At 35.8% G+C, this 20,903-nt stretch overlaps 1 protein-coding gene and 1 long non-coding RNA gene across 5 annotated transcripts; one reads left to right on the top strand and one right to left on the bottom strand.

The window, feature by feature from the left end:
• Positions 1–20,556, top strand: LOC148123624 (uncharacterized). Of its 3 annotated transcripts, none has more exons than XR_015740628.1 (4): positions 1–116; positions 13,063–13,240; positions 18,104–18,252; positions 18,474–20,556. It is a non-coding gene; the product is annotated as an uncharacterized LOC148123624 (long non-coding RNA). The 3 variants fall into 3 exon arrangements; XR_015740627.1 differs by lacking the exon at positions 1–116 and adding an exon at positions 3,515–5,242 and having other exon boundaries at positions 13,059–13,240; XR_015740626.1 differs by lacking the exon at positions 1–116 and adding an exon at positions 7,333–7,431 and having other exon boundaries at positions 13,059–13,240.
• SPMIP10 (sperm microtubule inner protein 10) lies at positions 6,925–17,392 on the bottom strand. 2 transcript variants are annotated; one of them, XM_026723915.2, is made up of 3 exons: positions 13,302–14,690; positions 9,339–9,447; positions 6,925–7,584 (listed from the first exon to the last, which is right to left on the bottom strand). In XM_026723915.2, the coding sequence occupies exons 1-3, from the start codon at positions 13,382–13,384 to the stop codon at positions 7,378–7,380; spliced, it is 399 nt and encodes a 132-aa protein (XP_026579700.1). In that variant the 5' UTR covers positions 13,385–14,690; the 3' UTR covers positions 6,925–7,377. The 2 variants fall into 2 exon arrangements, 1 of the variants encoding a protein (XP_026579700.1); XR_015740625.1 differs by lacking the exons at positions 6,925–7,584; positions 13,302–14,690 and adding exons at positions 16,328–16,574; positions 16,989–17,392 and having other exon boundaries at positions 7,601–9,447.
• Positions 20,557–20,903: the final 347 nt, after the last annotated feature.

A 20,903-nucleotide genomic window follows, 5' to 3' on the forward strand; every position in this document is an offset into this window, starting at 1 on the left:
ATGACCCATCCACCATTTTCAACTGATGACCTGGTGGAATTCCAAAGAAAACGGGTTTTAGCCAAAATTGTACTGCATAGTCCGGCTGAGGCCTTGACCACTACTGAAACAGGCAAGTTGTGAAGGCCTTGGATTGGATTGTGCCCATCTGACCTCTCTTGGCCCATCATTCACAGAACTTCTATAGTTTACAGAGGAGTTGAGAGAACTGAAAAAACATTGAGAATTGTCTGGAGTGCCAGTGGCAGAAGACGAGTCATGAATCTGATTCATTGGAGTGAAAAGCTGCTATTAAGACTTGTCTCATGGCAGTAAGAGCAATGAAACTAATATTTTCCCACTCCTATTGTGTTCTCAGAGAACTTCCTGAAAGTCCTGTTTGGGTTATCCAAATACTGGGATGAGGGGTGGGAGCTTGGAGGCTTACCTTTGGGTCACACTGAGCAATTTTCAGTGCATCTAGCAGATAAAATAGCTCATAAGCACTCTCAATTGGTAACCAAGTGTGGTACAAGTCCTGTGGAGATCCTCAGGAAGTGGACTTACCCAGTTATCTGGGAACAGTTTGATCCTGTTGGACCTCAAGAAGTGGACAGGGTCTTTGGGACTGCAAATGCAGCCACCTATGAATTAAATCCATGTCCCTCCTGGTTGGTCAAAATCATCTAGGAGGTGAGATATGGTGAGTGCTAGTGATGGTTAATTCATCCTTGAGAGTTTGAATTAACCATCACTAGCACCCACCATATCTCACATAGATGGCTTTGACTAACCAGGAGGGGCATGGATTTAATTCACAGGTGGTTGCACGTGCAGTCCCAAAGACACCATTTAAATAGGTGCTGGTAGTCACCTTCTCAATAAGCCATTGCTGGATCCTACCAGTCTGAATATTTTTTGTCCAGTCTCTTTGTTCCCCTTTTTAGGGAACATGGCTGAGAAAGTGTTCACATTTTATCCACGATCCTGGATGAGATGGATTATCTGGACGCCTTCCAGTCAGATTTCAGGCATAGATATGGGACTAAAATATTAGTGGTCAGGCTTTTGGATGACTCCTGGTGGAAGTGAGATGGAAATAGGACATCCATCCTGGCTCTTCTTGGTTTCCCAGTGGCCTCTGATACCATCAACCATGGTATCCTCTTGTGTTGGTTTCAGGAGCTGGGGGGAGGGCAACATAGTTTTATGCTGGTTCAGCTGTGGGTAGGGACCTCTTCTGTGTCTAATATTATCTTTGGTCCCTGTGCCTAACCTGAGGTTCCTACTGGACTCAACTTCTGCTTGAGGAACAGGTAGCATTGATGGTAGAGATCTTTTGTGTTGTGTGCCAGTTGAACTCATTCCTGGATTTAAAGGCCCTTTTTGCCTCTCATACTCTGGTCAACTTGCATATCGACTACTGCAATGCAATCTACATGGAGCTATTTTTAAAGAGTTTCTGGAACCTGCAGCAGATGCAGAATGCGACAGCAAGAACAATTTGGGGCACCTCTAGTGTTTGTACATGTAACACCTATGTGATGTGAGCTGCATTGCATGCCAGTTCGCTTCCATGTCCAAGGTGTTGGTTTTGATTTTTAAAGCCCTTCATAGTATTGGTCCGGGCTATCTTAGGAACCATCTTGTCCTAATTATGTCAACCCATACCACCCCGTCAGGTAAGAAGGGCATATTACAGACCTCATTGCTTAAAGAATTTTATCTGGCAGGGTCTCTGCTATATTCCTATGAAACATTTTGACACTGAGATGAGCTCCCCGCCCCCCCACTCTATTGGCCTCCCAGAAGAGCAGGAAGACCTGGCTTTGCCAGCCTGCACGGGGGTCTCAGACCGGCATGCAACCTTGGGGGTGGTTGGTGGTTCTTAATTTTATAATTCTTTTTAACTTTGTTTCTGATATTCCTTTAAACTATGTTGTTTTAATAGTTTTTATCTGTAAATTGCCCAGAGTCACTTGGTAATGATAGAAGATAATATTTGTAGCTCAGAATTGAACTGTAGAGTCCTTGGTGCTCTCTGAGCTTGATGGGTATTTTTGCAGACATTTCATTACCAAACTAAATAACATCATCGATGCACTATACATTGCTTTGATTCCCAATTTTTCTGGAAGTGGGATTCTGTCCTTGCTAAAATTATGTGGGGTTTTTTAAAGAAATAATTGTGTATTAACAATATTGCACTTACATTAATATACTGATATTGTACATTAAAATATACACTTTAATCAGTGTTTTTCATTTTAATTTAGACATCAGTGTCCCCTTATTCCAGCCTGGTGCTCTCAAAATGTATGAATTACAACCCCATTAACTCAACCATCGTAGTATATAACTAGGTTAGCTTAATGTTATATTATTATGCAACACATCTAAAGCGTGATGGCTTTGAAAGACTGTGGCATATAAATATTATAAATTGTAGTTTCAGTATCATCAACAAGATTGTCCATTGTAATCCATTAATATAAAACAACAATCAAGTTCGCATCCTCTAGAGAAAAATGATATCACCAGGGAAAAAGGATTATCTAAATCTAAATTCTTTACAACAATATTTTCCCAAGTATTAGAGTGACACTTAGTGGAAGGAGAAGGAACATGCCAACGCATGTCCAGCCTTTTCTTCTGCAATAAATTAAAAACACAGATAGTGTGCAATCACAGTGAACTAACGTCAATTGCTCACATACACAATTTTGCTTTTGTTCCTTTTTCCTTCCATGCTTTTTTAATGTAACAATCATCCCACTTTTTAAAATACTTTTAAATTGGTAGTCAATGGCTAGATTATTAGTTTTTGAATAGACAACATCTTCATGAGTGTCATCTGGAAGTGTTAGGAACTGTATATTTTTAAAAGTAAACTCCTACCATCTTATTAGGTGGGTCAACAAACATTTAAATATCTAATTGGTATCTTAAGTCTCATGAGCTAGTCATTTTTTAATTGTATTCTTTTAAACTTTGTTATTGTAATGTGCAAAGAAACAAAACAAAATTAAAAGTATAAAGTATAAAACTTATGTTTTGAAAAAGCAATAAAATATAATCAAAATTACAAACTAAGCCTTGCTCAAACAAAATCATAATAGCCAATTTTTCCCATTAACTTAATAAAGATCCTGTTCAAAGGCTAGAGCAAAGCACATATTTTCAATCAGTTTTTTTTAAAAAAGTATTGTACAAGTAGTCTTTGACTTACAGCCACAATTGAGCCCAAAATATATGTTGTTAAGTGAGACATTTATTAAGTGAGCTTTCCCCAATTTTACCTTTCTTGCCACTGTTGTTAAGTGAATCACTGCAGTTGTTAAGTTAGTCATACAGTTTTTATGTGAATCCATCTTCCCCAATGACTTTGCTTGTCAGAAGGTTGCAAAAGCTGATCAGAGGACCCCAGGTCACTGCAACCATCATAAATATGAACCAGTTGCCAAGCTTCCAGACTTTGATCATTGACCATGGGGATGCTGCAACAGTCATAAGTGTGAACAATAGACATGTCACTTTTTTCAGTGCTGGTTTAATTTTGAACAGTCATTAAACTGTTGTAAGTCAAGGACTAGTTGTAGATTCTTTCCAACAAAGCAAGATCAAAAGTTTGGCTTGCTCTAAACATCTGTAGGATGTATTAAGATATTTAAAATCTCCAGGAGGAAAATGTGTAACAGATGGATTGGTTGTACCTAGAAAAGCCAACCATTTAAGTACCCACAAGCCAAACTATGTAGAATTTCAAAGGTAAAAAAACAACACTTTGAACTATATTCTAAATCTTGTTGAGAGCTAATTCAATCCAATGGATCTGACTTGCCAGCATGCAGGTAGTAGCATGCAGCACCAATTGCAGTTTCTGAGTCTTCTTCAAAGATCATGGAATAAATTGCACTTTGCAGTATTCTATTCTTGTGATCTGGAGAGTATGAATACAAGAATTATCTGAGCTATCACTATCCTACTCATTTATTACTGAATTAGTATTAACGGTATTCCTGGGACCTAATCCTAAGTTCTAAGATCTCAGTATAAAAATCATAATAATTTAATTTTGACTATCAGAAAGTGAATTAGGCAGTTGGACAAGTAAATATTTGGTTGCTAGCACATGTGGAGGAAATAGATACTTATTTTTAATGTCAGTATTAAATCCTTTATATTTTCTCTGTATATATGTGTTTACAGCTGAGCAAAGAACTAGACTAGGGTCTTGAAGTATTTTAAAGGAGCAATTTTCAAAACAAGCATAAGTGAAACAGCCCTCTTTGAAGCACAAAAGCAGCCATTTCTCTCCCAGTCTTCACAATTGCTTTGAAAACTCTCTCTGGTTGTAGCATGCACTTGTGAAGTCACAAACAACATTCCACTGGGACAACCAGTGAAATGAAGTGAACTGAAGTAAGCGTGTATGCACTGATTTAGACAGCAAGGGACAATGTTCTAAATCACCAAAGGTTACTACTTCAGTTAAGCTTAAGCCTTTAGCTCTTAACATGTTATTTTATAGCAGTAGTAAATTTTAGGACAAAAAACACCCCACCTCTTGACACAGATAAGTTTTTGATCCAAACCAAGTAGTACTTTTCAAGACACTTGTGTGGCCAGGCATGGCAAGCTCCAAAAGTTTAATTGCTGAAAAGATTTATATTTCCTGATCAGGCAGGGAACACTGCTAAACTTTTCCCCATTGTGTTGTTCATGCATTTTTCATTTGGAATCCATTGAGAAATATTTTGCAATTTTATTAAGTTGGCCTTTAAAATAATTTAGATTATATGCTTTATAAATATGCATAGAATTCAAATGAAGCAAATGATATATGCTAGGATGTGACAATCACATTTCATAAAATATTGTATTCATACTGAGCCACAGAATAAGTGCCAATGTTTTAAATCCTTCTCCGAAATGTATAGCCTTTAAAGTGTGCTGATTAATAGTGAATTTAATTACAGCTTGTTTACATAGATAAGAAATCACAGTTTTAAATGTGATTGCTTGTCTACCTTAATTTCTTATAGAAACAATGTTGACGTGTGGGTTGAAAAACAAAAATATTTATGTTTGTTAAAGGTACCTCCAGATTTTTATATTTTATTTTGAAAATGTTTTCTCTTTGAGTAGATAATGACAATGTAAAGATTAATGGTCAGTACCTTCATGCCTTAGAAGTTGACATCTAGTTGTGTAAAGCACAGTCTGCAGTTGTGGCTATGGATCAAAATCTGAAAGACAGCAGGTATGGCATTGTGATCCAGGCCCTGCCTCTTTTATATGTGCCTGTGATGCCAACACATGTACAAAAGAGGTGGAGCTTGGCCCACACTAGTTGTGTCCACTATTTTGTAGATTTTGATGTGATTGCACATACTGGCAATGGTGGGATGCTGCCGGTGAAACAACTGTTTCACTAATTGTGTGCTTTGGGAAATAACACAGCTGAGGTGCAGCAATCTGTTGTGCCGTGCGAATCAGCTGAGAGATATAGGTGAGTACAACACAAGAGTGGGCGGGCGGGCCCACATAATCGTCATAGTGAACCAGTTCTGAGCCAGCTGATGATCAGAGCTAGGGATTCACGAGAACCAGTCCAAACCGGCAGAATCCCACCCCTGCATACTGGCTGCAGGAAGTAAAATATAAATGTTTGAATTCAGTCAATGAATGTACAAGCACAGTATGGATGTATTTACTAAAGATGGCAATAGGAGTAGGGCAAGTGTTGAACAAAGTTCTGTCAATGTACCTTTTCAATTAAGTGAACTTAGTTTATCTGGTGGTGGTTCCTATCTAGTTTACCTGGCAAAGCCAATATCATTTTTGCAAATCTGAAAGTACAGTTCTTGCCCCTGCCCCATCTCCTTTGCAGCTTGAGAAGCTAGCGGGGTTTCTTTCAGCCTCTTGACTCTCCGACTATTTAGTTTCAGATTGTGCTGCCTCTCATCTGTCCCACTGGCAGCATCTCTTTGCCCATTATCTCAAGGTCTTTCCCACATGCCATGACATCTTTGCTGAAAACAAGACTTCGATTGTATCATCAATTTAAACGTGGCCTCAGCTGCAGCTGTTTTGTAAGGCCTTAGGAAAAAAACTGAAGTTTACTCGAGACCTAATTTAATTTACAGTAAACTAGCAAATCTGTCAAAATAACTCATAAAACATACTCCAGTCTACTAAATTTTCACTGGAAAGTTTGTCCTGATGTGTGTTTTTTTTACAATGTAAAATATACCACTTGATTGGACTTCTTTATCTAGGGTAAAACATTTAACCTGAAAATACCTCCTCCTGAAGAAGGAGAATTTGCTTATTAAGTGACTCAGTGTAAAGGAAGTTCCTTCTATTTTTGAAGCAAATGTGAGGTTACTGGAGATACTTGAGATATGTAAGGGACTGTCATGTGAAGATCCAGATGCAAGTTTCTCTTTTGTCAATGAAAAGTCCTGCCTCCTCACCAAATTAGAGGAAGAATGTTAGAAATAAAGGTTCTTTTTGTAATTCAACACCCTAATGTACATGGGAGTGTATTAATTCTAAATGGCAATTACCCCAGTCAGAATTCTTATAAATCCATTGTTTTCTTCTAATTCTGAGAATGATGCTTGAAAGGAATCATGTTCACTTTTAGTTAGAGAATGAGAGCCATTTTCAATGGAGAAACCCCTCCTGAATGTTTCATTGAGAAAAATAGAAGGGTCAGTGGGGCTTCCTAATTAAACCACAATCCTCTTTGGCGAACTCTTTGGTGATTAAATCATATTGTGACTGGGGACTTGCAAATTAGACACATCGTGATATTCTTCATAATATTTAAGTTTAATTCCTATTCTAATTTGCTCCTCTTACATAAACCCTTCCTCTGAAATCAAAATTCACCTTTCTCTAGCACCAGAAAAAGGATTCTCCAGGCAATTGTTAACAGGCAGTAAAGGTTACATTTCCTATGTACTTTTCAATCATATACCTTTCATATAATTTAGAAACATTCCTATAACAAGAAAAGGCCTTATGTTATAACTAACACTTCTATTTTCCCCATAATTGAAGTTCTCAGAGTAAATTAAAGAATTTAAAACATTAAAAACTGAAAGACAAAAATAGTTCAAACAAGAAAATACACTGATAAATAATATGAGTATTATATAAGAGTCCAGTCTAATGCATATCCTTAACATTAAAATAAAAAGAAAAGTATGCAAATATCTGAAAGAACACTTAAATTATTCCTAGCTGATCAAATCTTACTTTCCTAGTTTAAAAATATATTTCAAGAAGTTATCTTAATTAGGAAAAAGACCAAGCAAACACATGTGTTTTTTTTCTTGTAACATTGTTTATGTACAGCTGATGAAATCCCAATGGAAGATAAGAATCTTACAGTTTGATCCTGAAGCCATAAGCCACCATGGATTTATGGTATTTGGAGAGGTGAGAATAAATGGGAATATCCACAATAAATTCTTCTTGTGGAACTTTCTGCATAAGTTTCGTTCGGTCCTCCCCATGGCAAAGTCTCTCACTTTTCTCTAGAAATAGGGTGTCTTCACGGGCCCTACTATATAGTTCAACTTGATCAGCGTGCTAATGAAGGGAAATCAATTGTTTTATGTCCATGCAAAAAGAGCCTTCCAATAATGACATGATTAACATTGGTATTAATTTATTTGAAATACAGGTAGTCATTGAGTTACAAACCACAGTTGAGCCCAATTGTTGCTAAGTGAAACATTTGTTAAGTGAGTTTTGCCCCATTTTAGAACTTTCTTGTCACAGCTGTTAAATGAATCACTGCAGATGTTAAGTTAGTAACATGGTTGTTAAGTGAATCTGGTTTCCCCATTGACTTTGCTTATCAGAAGGTCAAAAAACGGGATCACATGACGCAGGATACTGCAATCATCATAAATATGAATCAGTTGCCAAGAGTCTGAATTTTGAACACATAACCATGGAGATGCTGCAACACTTGTCAGTATGAGAAACTGTGATAAATCACTTTTTTAGTGCCACTGTAACTTTGAACTGTCATTAAACAAACTTGTAAATCAAAGGCAACCTATAATATATTTATGCATGTAAATTCCATTGATTTTAATACCATTTCAGTCAAAAGAGTCTCTGGGTGGTGAACAACAAACCAGAAACCAACTCATAAAATATACCACAATTACTAATCATAACTGACTACTAGTATTATAATTCCATGAGCAGAAAAAAAATTACAGTGGATTAATCTGAGTATTCAGTACCGTATGTACTCTTGAGATCTAATTTGAGAAGTCTTAATTTCAAAAGCTTCCTTGAAGCATATGATGCCCCAATGAATATCCCTACCCTACATTGTCAATCTTCAAAGGATCATTCATTGTTAAAAAAAACAAAACCTCACTGATGTCCATGGCTCTACATTCTTTGAAGAGGAAACCTCTTTTTTAAATAAAATGAAATGGTCCTAATTAATTCTGGAAGTAGAGATGCCTTCTCTCTGTGTTTTCTTTGGGTGGAATCATAGATCTGGAAAGGTCTTTGACTACAATTACTTGCTTATATAGGATCCAGATTGATGGATCCCAATCAGATGGCCATCTAACTTCTGATGAATATATCCAGTGAAGGGAAACATACCATCTCGCTCTCTGGACCGTTGATTTAATTACCAAAATGATTTTCTGAAAGTATTTTCTCCCACTAACATTTAACTAGAAACTCTTCCTATATTTTCAGTCCTTTATTCAATATCCTCGGGAATGATGGGAAATGGTCTTGAATTTCTTCTATAGGACATCCTTTCAGAAATTCAGAATACTGTACTGTCTTAACCTTCCTCAATTGTTTTTTCTCAGTCTAATTCTACCCAGCTGTTTCATTCCCTTTTGTTGTTGTGTAACTTCAAGTCAGTGTTGACTCCTAGTGACTACCTGAAGAAGTCTCTATAGTTTGCTGGCATTGTGCCTAAGTGGGACTAGAATTCATAGTTTCCCAGTTTTTAGTCTGGTGCCTTAATCACTATACTAATTTAATTCTAGTCCCAAGTTAATCACTGTTGTACTTCCCTCAACCACTTAAGAATTTTCTGAAATGTGGTGCCTGAAAAGTACTCAAAGTAGTATCTCGCTAAATCAGAATATACATGCATACATGTATGTTTCAATAAGGATGTCTAGAGACATGTAAAGAGACATGTTTGCCTTGGGCACCAGATTGAGCATGATTGAATCAGACATGATTGCACAGAGTAAAAAAATTATTGCATTTTCAAAAGAAGGCCCCTGTTTTGCAAAAAAAAAAAAAAAACTATTTGTTTCCTACCTGTAAATGTAATAACTGATTCCTACCTGCAAATGTAATGCTCGATACTTCATATCTTGTTTCCAGGGCATCACATACAGTTTTGGAATCATTCCATGTTTGCATGAAAATCTTGGTAAATGGCAATGAATAAACCTGGGAATATAATAAGCAAGTAAGAAGTCAATAAATAAATAAACAAAACTGAAAAGCATAACATTGCTATACATCAAAAAACATCTCACGAACTACCAACAGACTGTTGCAATCAAATGGCCTCACTGTAGCACACAATCCAAATAAAGGTGTCCAAAACATCATATGTAAACCGAAAGACCTAGTAGCCTCAGAAGAAAAAACAGGAGTCATCTTATTACAACATACAGTGTAAAAATTGTAACAGCCACTTTGTAGGACAAACAGGCAGAAGATTAACAGAATACATCTATGAATACCAACTAGCAGTCAGAAGACATAATGAAAACTCCTTAATTTCACAACACATGTACACATAAAGCCATAGTTTCACCTGGGAAACTGACCACCAAGTCAAATCCAAAAATGCTACAGAATTTCTGGAAGCTTGGCCCTTTTGACAAATCAGCCATCAACAGACATATAGAAATAAACAACATCTACATACCATTCAAAAGAGACAATCAAAAAGCCAAAAAGGAAACAAAAAGAACCAAACACCTGATCAGCAGTCAACACTCAGGTGAACAGAAATTAACATCAAGATTAATTCTAGACCAACAATCAAGTAAACAACACCCCAGTCAAGGAACTACCAACTCGGATAAACAAGTTAACAATAAACAACAGCCTAATTAAGTAACCACCAAGATCACTTCCACCAACACTGAAGGGGAAACCTCTAGTCTAGTATATCAAATGAGAGCAAATCCTACTCCCCTATTAGTACCGATGATGTTATATAGTTTGATAATGAATTGTCTGCAAGAGAACAACCAAGCTCGGAGAGTACCAAGGACCTCACAGAATAAAACTTCATTTTAAAATATTTTCAAATGAAGAAAAAGAGAACAATAATCCCTATACTCTCTCTCTTTCTCTCTCGTGCTAAGAGCACAAATTGTGCCTATTAATTAAGTTCTATTTATAATGTAAAAATAGTGGTACTTGCTTTAATTTTAAAACCAATATGATGAAGTTAGTAATGTCAGGATTGGATGCAATGGTGTCTACAAGGGAGATCCTAGACTAGAGACAAATCAACAGTTGTGGCATCATGATGAAAGTGTGTCCTTTTGTACACAGATGCAGTGTCAACACACAAAAAGGCTTGAATTGCAATGCCACATCTGCCATCATGTTTCTTTTCAGTTCCCCCCTCCTTCCAGGATGCCCTCACTTTGGGCTAATATCACCTCTGTTGTATCTAAGCCAAGCATTAATCCCTATCATTTGGAGTCCCTTCAGTTAGGTCAGAAAGCAAGTTTCCATTTCTGTTCAAATAATATTCATACAATACTTTAAAGCTCTGCAGGGCACTGTGGAAATTACAGTCAAAACCAAAACCCTTGGTCTATGAAAAAATGGTCTTCCACGAAACCAGTCCCTGGTGCCAAAAAGGTTGTGGACCATTGCTATACACAACCAGATTGATGCACAATTATATGAGTCAATATGCACCATTAGTGGGATTATTCGGTCTACTCTCATATATTAGTTGCCTGCACTGAGTCATGTACCACCTCTGGAAGTTAGTCAAAAAATGCCCTCCTTCAAGAATACCCGAAGATTATTGATAATTATACTGAGCAACAGTAGCCTACCTGGAGCGAAATAGGCTGAGATCTAGACACCTAGCCATCTCTACTGCTAAAGCACTTGTAAAAGATGATTTCAACACTCACATGTGGAAACAACATTGAATAGAAAAGTGCCCCTCCCCCAATGTAGAAACTTTTCCTGCATGTTGGAAAAACCAGAGCCCCATGTGATATAAATAACATTGAACTGATTCGCATTGGTCATGGTAGTTGTACATATGCCCTTTACAAGTGGGGCAAAATACCCATCACTGAATTGTGACTGTGGGGCCAAGAAACAAACTATTCAACACATAGTGACAGAGTGTCACAACAGAACCTCTAATGGAGATTTCACTGATTTTCTGGCTGCCAATCAAGAAGAATCATCAAGCCTGTCTTTATTCATTAGTTATACAACATATTTTAATCGTTTCTGCACTCATTTCAAGCTACCTCTTCAAATTTGCCCAAGTAAAATAAAGGAAACTTGTAGGAAAAAGTGATAATTTAAAATTTTTATCTAGATTGGATATTAGCCTATGAAACATAATGTCCTTATCTGTCATTCCTCCTTTTGCTAAGTATACCATACAGCTCTAAAATATTTCTTTGCGTTATTGATCATTCACGCCAGAGTCATTTTTTAGACAAATCCATCTTTTTCAAACCAAAACTTGAGGAAACATTAACATGTAAATCACTTGCCTTAAAAATTCATATCTGCATCTTTGAAATGCTGATAAAATGTAAAATCAGCTTTTCCTTTGCCCACATTTCTTAATGTTACAGAAAAAGAATGATTCTTTACATTAAGGAAACCCAAGAGGAAGACCTAATGCTTAATGAGTTTCTATAACAAAGACATACCTCAAGATTTTAAAAAAATCTTATACTTTACTTATATATTTTCCCTTTTTCATTATTTACTATTTCCCATTCTGATACTATGGACTATTTAGGCTATCTGTCTTTTTATTTGTAAAAATCTTTAAGAACTTTTTATAAAAATCAACATTTTTAAATTAAGTTTCATTCTGGTTAAAAACCATCTCGCTAGATGAGACAATGGAAAAGCCACGACTACATTACATACATTGCCACAAATACTAACAAGTTCAAAGAAAATGTTTACCATATTAAAAAGAAAAACATTGAAATATTTTGTTACCTATTATTCTTAAAAAAATAAGATACATTTTGTGCTTTACCACTTTGTCCTGTCCCAATGTTCAGTAAAATAGAACAATAATTAAGATAAAAATTCTTCATATGGATTCTAAAAGTTTAGGGAATAAAGTACCCTTTAAACTATTTCATAAAAATGCAAAATGTTGCATTTTCTACAATAAAGTGCTTTGGGAAATAGAACACCGATAGTGGAAACAAATGCCTGTCCTTTCCTAATTTATAATTGCTTTTGATTCTAGAATGTTTATTTTGCAAAAATGGGACTGATAGGAAATAAAATAAAACAAAGTGCAGTCAAATATAGTCAAATAAGAAAATAAAAGGGGTGAAAAAAGCAATTGGCACAAGATTGCTTTCCAATGGAGAAGAAACAATCACAGCTTTTTAAGTCCATGCTGCTGTAACTTCATGTTAATTAGTACCGTATACCCTAAAGGCCTATGTGCTGCATTCAATTGATGATATGCCCGCACAAACAAGCATAGCCGATTCATGAGTTCAGATAAAACATGATGTTCAGCTGAGAATCCATTGAAGAATTAACAGATAGGTTGCATGCATGTATGAATTTTTTTGTTTGCAAGTCAATGTAACTTTGTCTTGATGTATACCAAGGTCCCTGAAGAAATGTATTATTGTATAATGATTATTATTGGACAGGATGCTGGTCACTGGATTGATTTAAATTGATATCTGTATGTTTGTTAAATCATCTTATTAGAACAAGAACATGAGCTTCTCACGGTTATAAAAAACACTTTAAAATATAACCACAAAAATGTTGCTTGCTTTTTTTTTTAGATAGGAAAGCATTTTCCTATTTACATCTTTCAAAAGGATTACTGAACAAAGAATTGGGGATACTTTCTGTGCTTGTTTCTGTTATTTGCACAATAATCTGCAATTGAAACGCAAGCACAATAACCCACTTGAGAAAAAATGGACATTAAAAACCCATCTGTTTCTGATAGCTGCTGGAAAAGGTACGTTTTTTTTTTTTTTCATCCTCCCAAATATCTGTCCAGGTTGAAGTCCCTCTCTTACCCTCTGAGGTCTGTATTGACCCCTTTGGAAATTCCATTGGTTTTAGACCCCTCGGGGGGTTCAGCTTTGGGGCTGCCGCTCATGCTACAGGAAATGCTGCACTCTGTTTTGGTAACTGATCAAGCACACTGGCACTTACATCAAGATAAGGATTATGATGCCATCAGTCATTGTCAGGTTAATGACATAAGAAATACCCTTTCAATGAACCAAATTACATGGCCAAAATGTAACAAAATCTCAACGAAACTTTGAAAGTTTCCCTTAGGTGCTGATGAAGAAACAGATGCTCAGATATTTTGATGGAGGTGGAAAAAGCCAAGAACATTAGGCTTGTCTGAGAGAAGAATATGGGAATGGGATTAAGATCATTATATCTTTGAAAACCTAGATTATCAGAGGAAACAAGTTAAGACAGTAGGTAGTTGTTCTTAGTCTTGAGAGAAGATCAACCTAATTCAACAGAACCAGGGGTGGGATTCAACCGGTGTTACTACCGATTCGGTGCGCACATGTGTAAAAAAAAATTAAGCTGTGCTGTCTGGAGAGCTGAAAAGCGCTACGCGCGGGTGCGCAGCATTTGGAAAGTTTCTTTTTTCCTGCTTTTTCAACCTCAGCTGTGCCACGCAAAGCAGCTGAGGATGAAAAAGCAGGAAATAAAGGACAGGTAAAAGCCCGGGTGGGCAGGTCGGCCAAACAGCAGCAGCCACAGAACTGGTTTGGTGTCTGCTGCTCTTCAGAGCTACCAGTTTTTTTAAAACTGGGCAGAACTGGTAGCATCCCACCCCTGAGCAGAACCTTTACTTTATATGATTAAATAATTGTACATAATTGTCCTTCCAATTTAATTTAGGTCTATTAGTAACTTGTATGTAGTTAATCAGCTTATTAGAAAAGGACTTGTGTTTCTACCATGAAGTCTTAGTGCTCTTTCTGCCACTCCCATTCTGAGTGCAACCTAAACTTACTGCAACATTTTAGGAAAGTGGGGATGTAACACGTAATATTTTACTCATGATAGGAATTGATTATGTGACATGAGTATTGTTGATAGTGGTTTTGTACCAAAGGCCATAAGAGACTAGGAGTTTTGGGAGGGCAAATCTGCTTGTACAGGCAGTCCTCAACTTATGACCACAATTGTGCCCAAGATTTCTCTTGCTAAGCAGGTTTTGTCCCATTTTACAATCTTTCTTGCCACAATTGTTAAGTGAATCACTCCACTAATAAGTTAGTAGCACAGTTAAGTGAATCTGAGTTCTCCATTGACTTTGCTTGTTAGGTCACAAAAGATGATGTCATGACCCAGGGCACTGGAACTATCATAAATACATTCCAGTTGCCAAGCGTCCCAATTTTGACCATGTGGGGATGCTGCAATGATCGTGTGAAAAATTGTCATAAGTCAGTGCCACTGTAACTTCGAACAGTCACTAAATTGAATGTAATATTGAAAGTCAACCTGTACTTTCTCCAGTGGTTGATAAAATATATACTAATTTATGAGTTATTTCTTCCTCAAAGGATTCATAAATTAAGAACAAATATGTACATGAAGGGAAAAATGCACGTGTGACAAATACCAAATCAACAGGAACAACTCTACCTCTCACCTACTTTATCAGTATTTTTAAAAAAATCTTTTAAACATCATAGCAATAACTAAAAATTGATTTAAATCATCCCAAGGTAATATGGCTTTTTGTGATAATAAAAGAAGACTGAGGAGGAAAATATAACTTTGCTACAGGCAGTTCAGTGGGCAAGTAAGTCCTTTTAATACACAAAAAACGTTTTTGCTCAGCAGCATCTGTTTTCACAAAATTACTGAAATTCATTGTGTAAGTTTGAACTAAAAATTTAATACACACAAATGTATATAACTGAAAGAAGCTGTTGCTCTTCAAGGATTTAACTACCCGTGCTGAAATATGATATATTAACAGAATAACCTAAGCAACAGAGTTCATTTCACTATCTCACCTCTTTCCTTTTTTAAAAAGGCAACTGGAAATCCTAAAAAAAAAAAATCCATAAAAAAAGCAAATTGAATAAATACATCATCTTAAAAGTGAATAATTTTATTTATTTTACATATTATAATGAAAATTAAACTAGATTTGCAATATCCATTCTAATCTTGTGAAACCTTAGACTTATGATACACAAGTCTACTGCTATGATTCATGTATGTATGTACTGCTTGATTTCTTAACTTTTTTGTTCTTTTAAGATGATTGTAATTAATAGGGATAACAATGGAGATTAAATCTTATAGCCAACTCCCATCTTTGTAATTGTTAATTTCAAAACAAAATGTGAAACTGAGACAAGTTCAGTACCCATTTATGCTGGCTGGATTCAGACTGAGGTATTCTTCAGATAGTCGAAGCAGAATTAACTTAAGATTTACTGATTTAAGTGGTCTACCATGTCTTCTTTAAAAGTAACCTTTTCAATTGTGAAGGGCATCCAAATTAAAAAAACACATTTGAAATTACTGCATTATATTCCTTACTGTTTCATCTATAAAAACTTGCAAGCAGACTGAATACCAATCTGGCTCGTAGGCAAAACCTGTTCCAAAATTCATCATGAAAACAATGATGAGCTTCCATACCAAAGTGTGTGTCAGAGTAATATTTGTTTATATTACTATTAGTGAAATGAAATAGTGTTTCCATGCAGTTATATTCAGTTCCATACACAGGTTTTTTTTTTGCAATGAGAGCATTCAGGTTTTTTTTCTAACGTTAAAACTAACCATGAGATGAAAGAATGAATGCACATTAGGTTTAAGTGTCTGTTGAAATTACGAACTAAATGAAGATGTAGAGCATTCATGATCTGAAGCAAACTGAAGCATCAACTGTAAGAAATGAAATGGTCCTTTCCAGCATGTGACTGATTCACATAATAGGCACTATTGCAACTAATGAAAAGTTATAATATAAAATTGACCATTAATATATACATCTCAAAGATTTTGATTCCTCAAGTATCTAGTACACAAAAGATACTATCACCTTCATCTGTTTCAAAAACATGTTCTACATCAAGTTTTATTTCCCCATGTCCTTCTTGCAACTCATCCAGAGAAGCCAGGGCTTCATTTGTGTCACTTGCAAAAGTCTCTCGGGAGGCATCGTCATATTCCTGAAGATTAAGTCCTTTAATAGCTTGCTTCATCTTTTTGCCCAGCACTTGAAGTCTCCTCTTCTTCGCAGCACATTTGTTCTCATACTCCTTTTGATTTTCAATATAGAAGATTTCCTTTAAAGAGAATGTTAATACCCCATGAAGTGAGAAGAAATAATAGACAAAAGCAGCTTTCACAAAACACCAACTGCCCTAACCAACTTTTAGAGCTAATCAGGGCAACTTAAGAAAGAACCCTCAAGTTTTTTTAAAAAAAGCCATTATTTTTTCAAATATAGCTGCAGAATTATTTGAAAATGTATTCTTCTCCATAGTTAAAAGAAAGCCTTGTTATAAAATAATAATTTTATAATAAAATAAACGCCTCTCCATTTACAATATTGAGAAAGAGAGTTTATAAAAAACTGTTGAGGACTATCTGTATTTCATGAAATCCATAAAGGAATGTGAGACAATAAAGCCAAATTATTTTATTAATAAAACTTTTTAAAAGTTGCATAAAATTGGAATGTAGAAATTAATATTTACCTTGATTTGTTTACTGGTTATGCAAGGTGTGTTTTTCAGCAAGTTTATATAAACTCCCCCTGGAGTTCTTCTTCTAGAACCATCCTGAATGATAAAAAAAAAACCCTTTTAAAAGTAACAAGTGTAAAACATATCAAATGTTTTGTTGCTTTGAATCTGAAAACTTATCTGAGATACAATGAGAATAGAAAATATTAGTTACCTGTAAAAATATTAATAGGGCTTTATATAATTATTGAAAAACTGACTGTATAAACTGAAAAAATATTGTTTGAAGAGTTAAAGGTTTCAAGAAAGTAGCAAATCAGTTAAGATTATGGTTTCTCCCTATTTTGTTTCTAGTGAGTGTTTCTGGCAAGACAGTGATGTGTTACAATGCTATTTAATTTCTCTAGCTTTCAAAAATTTATGAAACCAATACTTGTATTTAAAAAAACCTAATGTTTTGGAGAGATTAAAAGTTAAATTTGGAGATCTCAGAGAGATTTCTGCTTTGGCTTCTTTTGCAACTATGCAGATTTCCTTCAGACAGCCTGTCAACTCTGATTTCTATAGAAGCCATTATAGCTGGGAGTGAGATTTTGAATGAAAAATTATCCATACATCACTTCATGAGGTCTGGCTAAAACCCCAACCCAAAAGGGAAATACACAGACAATAACTCTCCTTCCTGTAATTAATTCCATCAGATATTTCTATCTAAGATGTGATGAATTTTGGATTCTGGTAATGTTACACACAATAACCTGCCACCTCTTAGAGTATACTGACAAAGCAGAACACATAAAGAAAAAAATGATATTAACAAAAAGTTAAAAGACCCCCCCAAAAAAAAAAAAAAGAATTGAAACAAATGAGAAATCAAGTAGTTAGCCAAAACAAAACAAGATATTAAAGAGCTGTTGGCTCGTCAGGAGCTCTGGAAAATATCTAAGGTCCTGTATGTGAAAGAAAAAAAACTGCCTTATCAATTTTCATTATTTGGAACATAAATACACTTTAATAGATGCAGAAGTAAAATGCCTTCAGGAGCTGCTTCAAATAAACTGTAATGATTGGATTGACACAGTCCCTTGGATTCATGATCTCCCAATCCTCTTGTCATATATTTGCAGGTCCGAATGAGATAGAACATTATAAGCAAATGTAATAGTCCAAATGTTGGATTCTGGAGGAAAGAAATCTCACTTTATTTCTAAAATTGTCTCAGGCATTTAAAAAAATGTGAAGAGTTTCCCTGAACAAGCCCATGGCCAAAAAAAAGGTAAGGACATTGTTTTGACATTCTGCAATTTTGGGCTTATTCCTGGATCCTGGTGGAAGGCAACTCAGCAACTTAGTTACCTTAGGGAACTACAGAATTATCCCAAAAGCCTGCCAGGAAATGATTTTATGGTTTGAAGGGTAAATTATATATTTAATATAAGGAGTGTGTACTCTTCAATTATATTTGTTATTTTCTTCCTTCCTTTTTTATTTTTGTAGCTTTGGAAGAGTTTCTGTGTTCTTGGCACTTACCAGGCTAAAGTCTATGGTTTAATTTTATTTTAAAAATAGTTTTTTAAAACTATTTCTTTGTTTATTATTTGCAGTTCCATGTAATTCTATATATAGTATAATAGTTATACTAATCAGAATTTTGTGTGCTTCATTTTTTCTATCTCTGATACATTCTTTAAAGCTTGCCTATTAAAAAGAGGCATTTTCACTATTGAATATTATAGTGTTTGAAATGAAATTATGATTTTCTGAATTTTCAAAAATTTGTATATAGATATGGAACCTAATTATTTTCCGTTGCATTTCTTAAAATGACAACATTTGCGATATGAAAGCATTGAGTGGCAGAGAGAAGCAGAAGTAGTTTTTTAATAAACTGAACATGATCAAGTCTGAAGGATATTTTTTGGTTAAAGCATGTCCTCCCTGAGGAATTATTAGTTAGAAACTGGATCGATCATGTATTATATGTATATAGAAACACAAAATTTCCTTGCAATAAGCTAATTTTGAAAATTAAAACATATGAAAATTTTGAGTCAGCTTACCCATAGGTGGCATATTATCCATGGCATTTTGATTAAAAATTATCCATAGGTTTTTTTTTTATGCAAGCATATATGGCATATCATTAAACCGAATACCCACATGTCTGCATGAAGACATTCCTACCCAGAAATGGCACTTTTTTCCTTGATACTTTATTCTGATTTATTAATGGATCCAAAGTTAAAAGGAGCCTCCAGCAACATTTTTCTTGATTATGTATAATTTAGATATATAAAATACAAGGTTTATCTTTACTTGGACCTTAAAACTTTATCCAGCACCAAGCTGAAAATATAATTAATTGCCAAAGGGACAACAAAGATTTCTGGACACTAAAAAATCCTTTTTTTCATAAGCAGGAAGGGGGAGGAAAAGAATAAGGGCAGGATCTGGAAGGAGGAGACTGCCTGGAGTTCAAAAGAATCTAAAATTGGGGGACTTCCTGTTTGCCTGGCTTCGGTGACAGCAGGGATTCACGTTTCTCTGCAATCCCTGCTGTGCTAGCCGTCTTGGTGCCTCCGATCCTGACGGATTTGGAGGATAAGGCTGCCCTGTTGGGGTAGCTGAAGATAGGGGGTATCCAGATAGGGGTTGAGGGGTATTGCAGACCCCCTCCCCAGCCGGCAATAACCCCCTTTTCTCAAGGCGGTGAAGCGGCGGTCTCAATGGCCGCCACAAAGAAGCCGGCAACTGGATTAAGAATGTGCAGGAGGAAGAAGAAGGAAGTTTTAAAATGAAAGTCTTCTTGGCTGAACCGGGACCTTAAGGATATATTTAATGCCTGGAAAATTATTATCTTTTTGGATGCTATAATGTCTCTAATGGAGGTTTTCAGCGGCGAAGGGAAATGTTGAAAGAGAAAGTTACTCTCCCTCCCTTATGGAATTAACAAATGGACATGGAAAATCTGCTCTCTAACAGAAGGTAAAAATTTAAAGCCCTTTGTTACAAGTGGGAAGGGAGAGGCTTAGAAAAAAAAATCTTTTCAAGACTTTGTTGGAGGAGATGCTTTGAAAATAAAAAGATTAGAAGCAAACTGCAAAAAAGATTTAAAATACAGATTGGGTTTTTTTCCCTAATTGACTTTGTTGGGTATATGGATACACCAACCAGGTTTGGGTTGAATAAATATGTAAACCCAGGATTAAGTGTCTATGTAGCTTTAAGCAAGAAACTGCAATGTCATTGTGGGTGCGGTTGCAGGCAGTAATATAGGTAGGAAGGGAAACGTAATAGCCCCGGCTTCTGGATGCAGCAGTTTGAGTCACCTGCTTCTGGATGCACCTGGTTCTGTTCCTGGTCTGTTGCCTGCTGGAACGTCTATCTGCTTATTCTGGATGGCTACTGTGCCAGATACCATTTCAACTGAACACAAAGACTGTTTGCTTGGTGAGCTGAGGATTCAGCGTTGTCCTTGAGAGAAAGGTATCGGAAGGAGAAGATATTCAAGCAGATAAGAACATTGTACTGACTGTTAATAGACTAGGTAACTGGATTGATATACTGGATACTGACATATGGACTGAATGACACTTCTTAATCTCTGTGTGTATTAAATAACTATTTTAAAACCACAAACAGTGTTTTTGTCTCCAGTGTGTGTATCTCTTGACTTATACTCTTGGGCCCACTCTCTCTCTCATTTGTCTCACCCTGTCTGACCAGCAACTCATTCATATTCGTGGAGAGGAGATTGCTGCAGACTGCTGGGAGAATCTTAGAAGGATTTATGTTCGAGACAGTGTAGGAGCTCATATCAATCTTACACGGAAGCTGCCTTGTAGAACACATCTTGAGAAGAATGGAGACATGTTAACTCATTTAAACTGTATGAAAAGCATTTTTCAAGAATTGCAAGAAAAAAGA

The sequence above is a fragment of the Pseudonaja textilis genome, unplaced genomic scaffold (genome assembly GCF_049901715.1).
Source record: "Pseudonaja textilis isolate UNSWEBS1 unplaced genomic scaffold, rPseTex1.2 PTEXSCF42, whole genome shotgun sequence".
Classification (NCBI taxonomy): domain Eukaryota; kingdom Metazoa; phylum Chordata; class Lepidosauria; order Squamata; family Elapidae; genus Pseudonaja; species Pseudonaja textilis.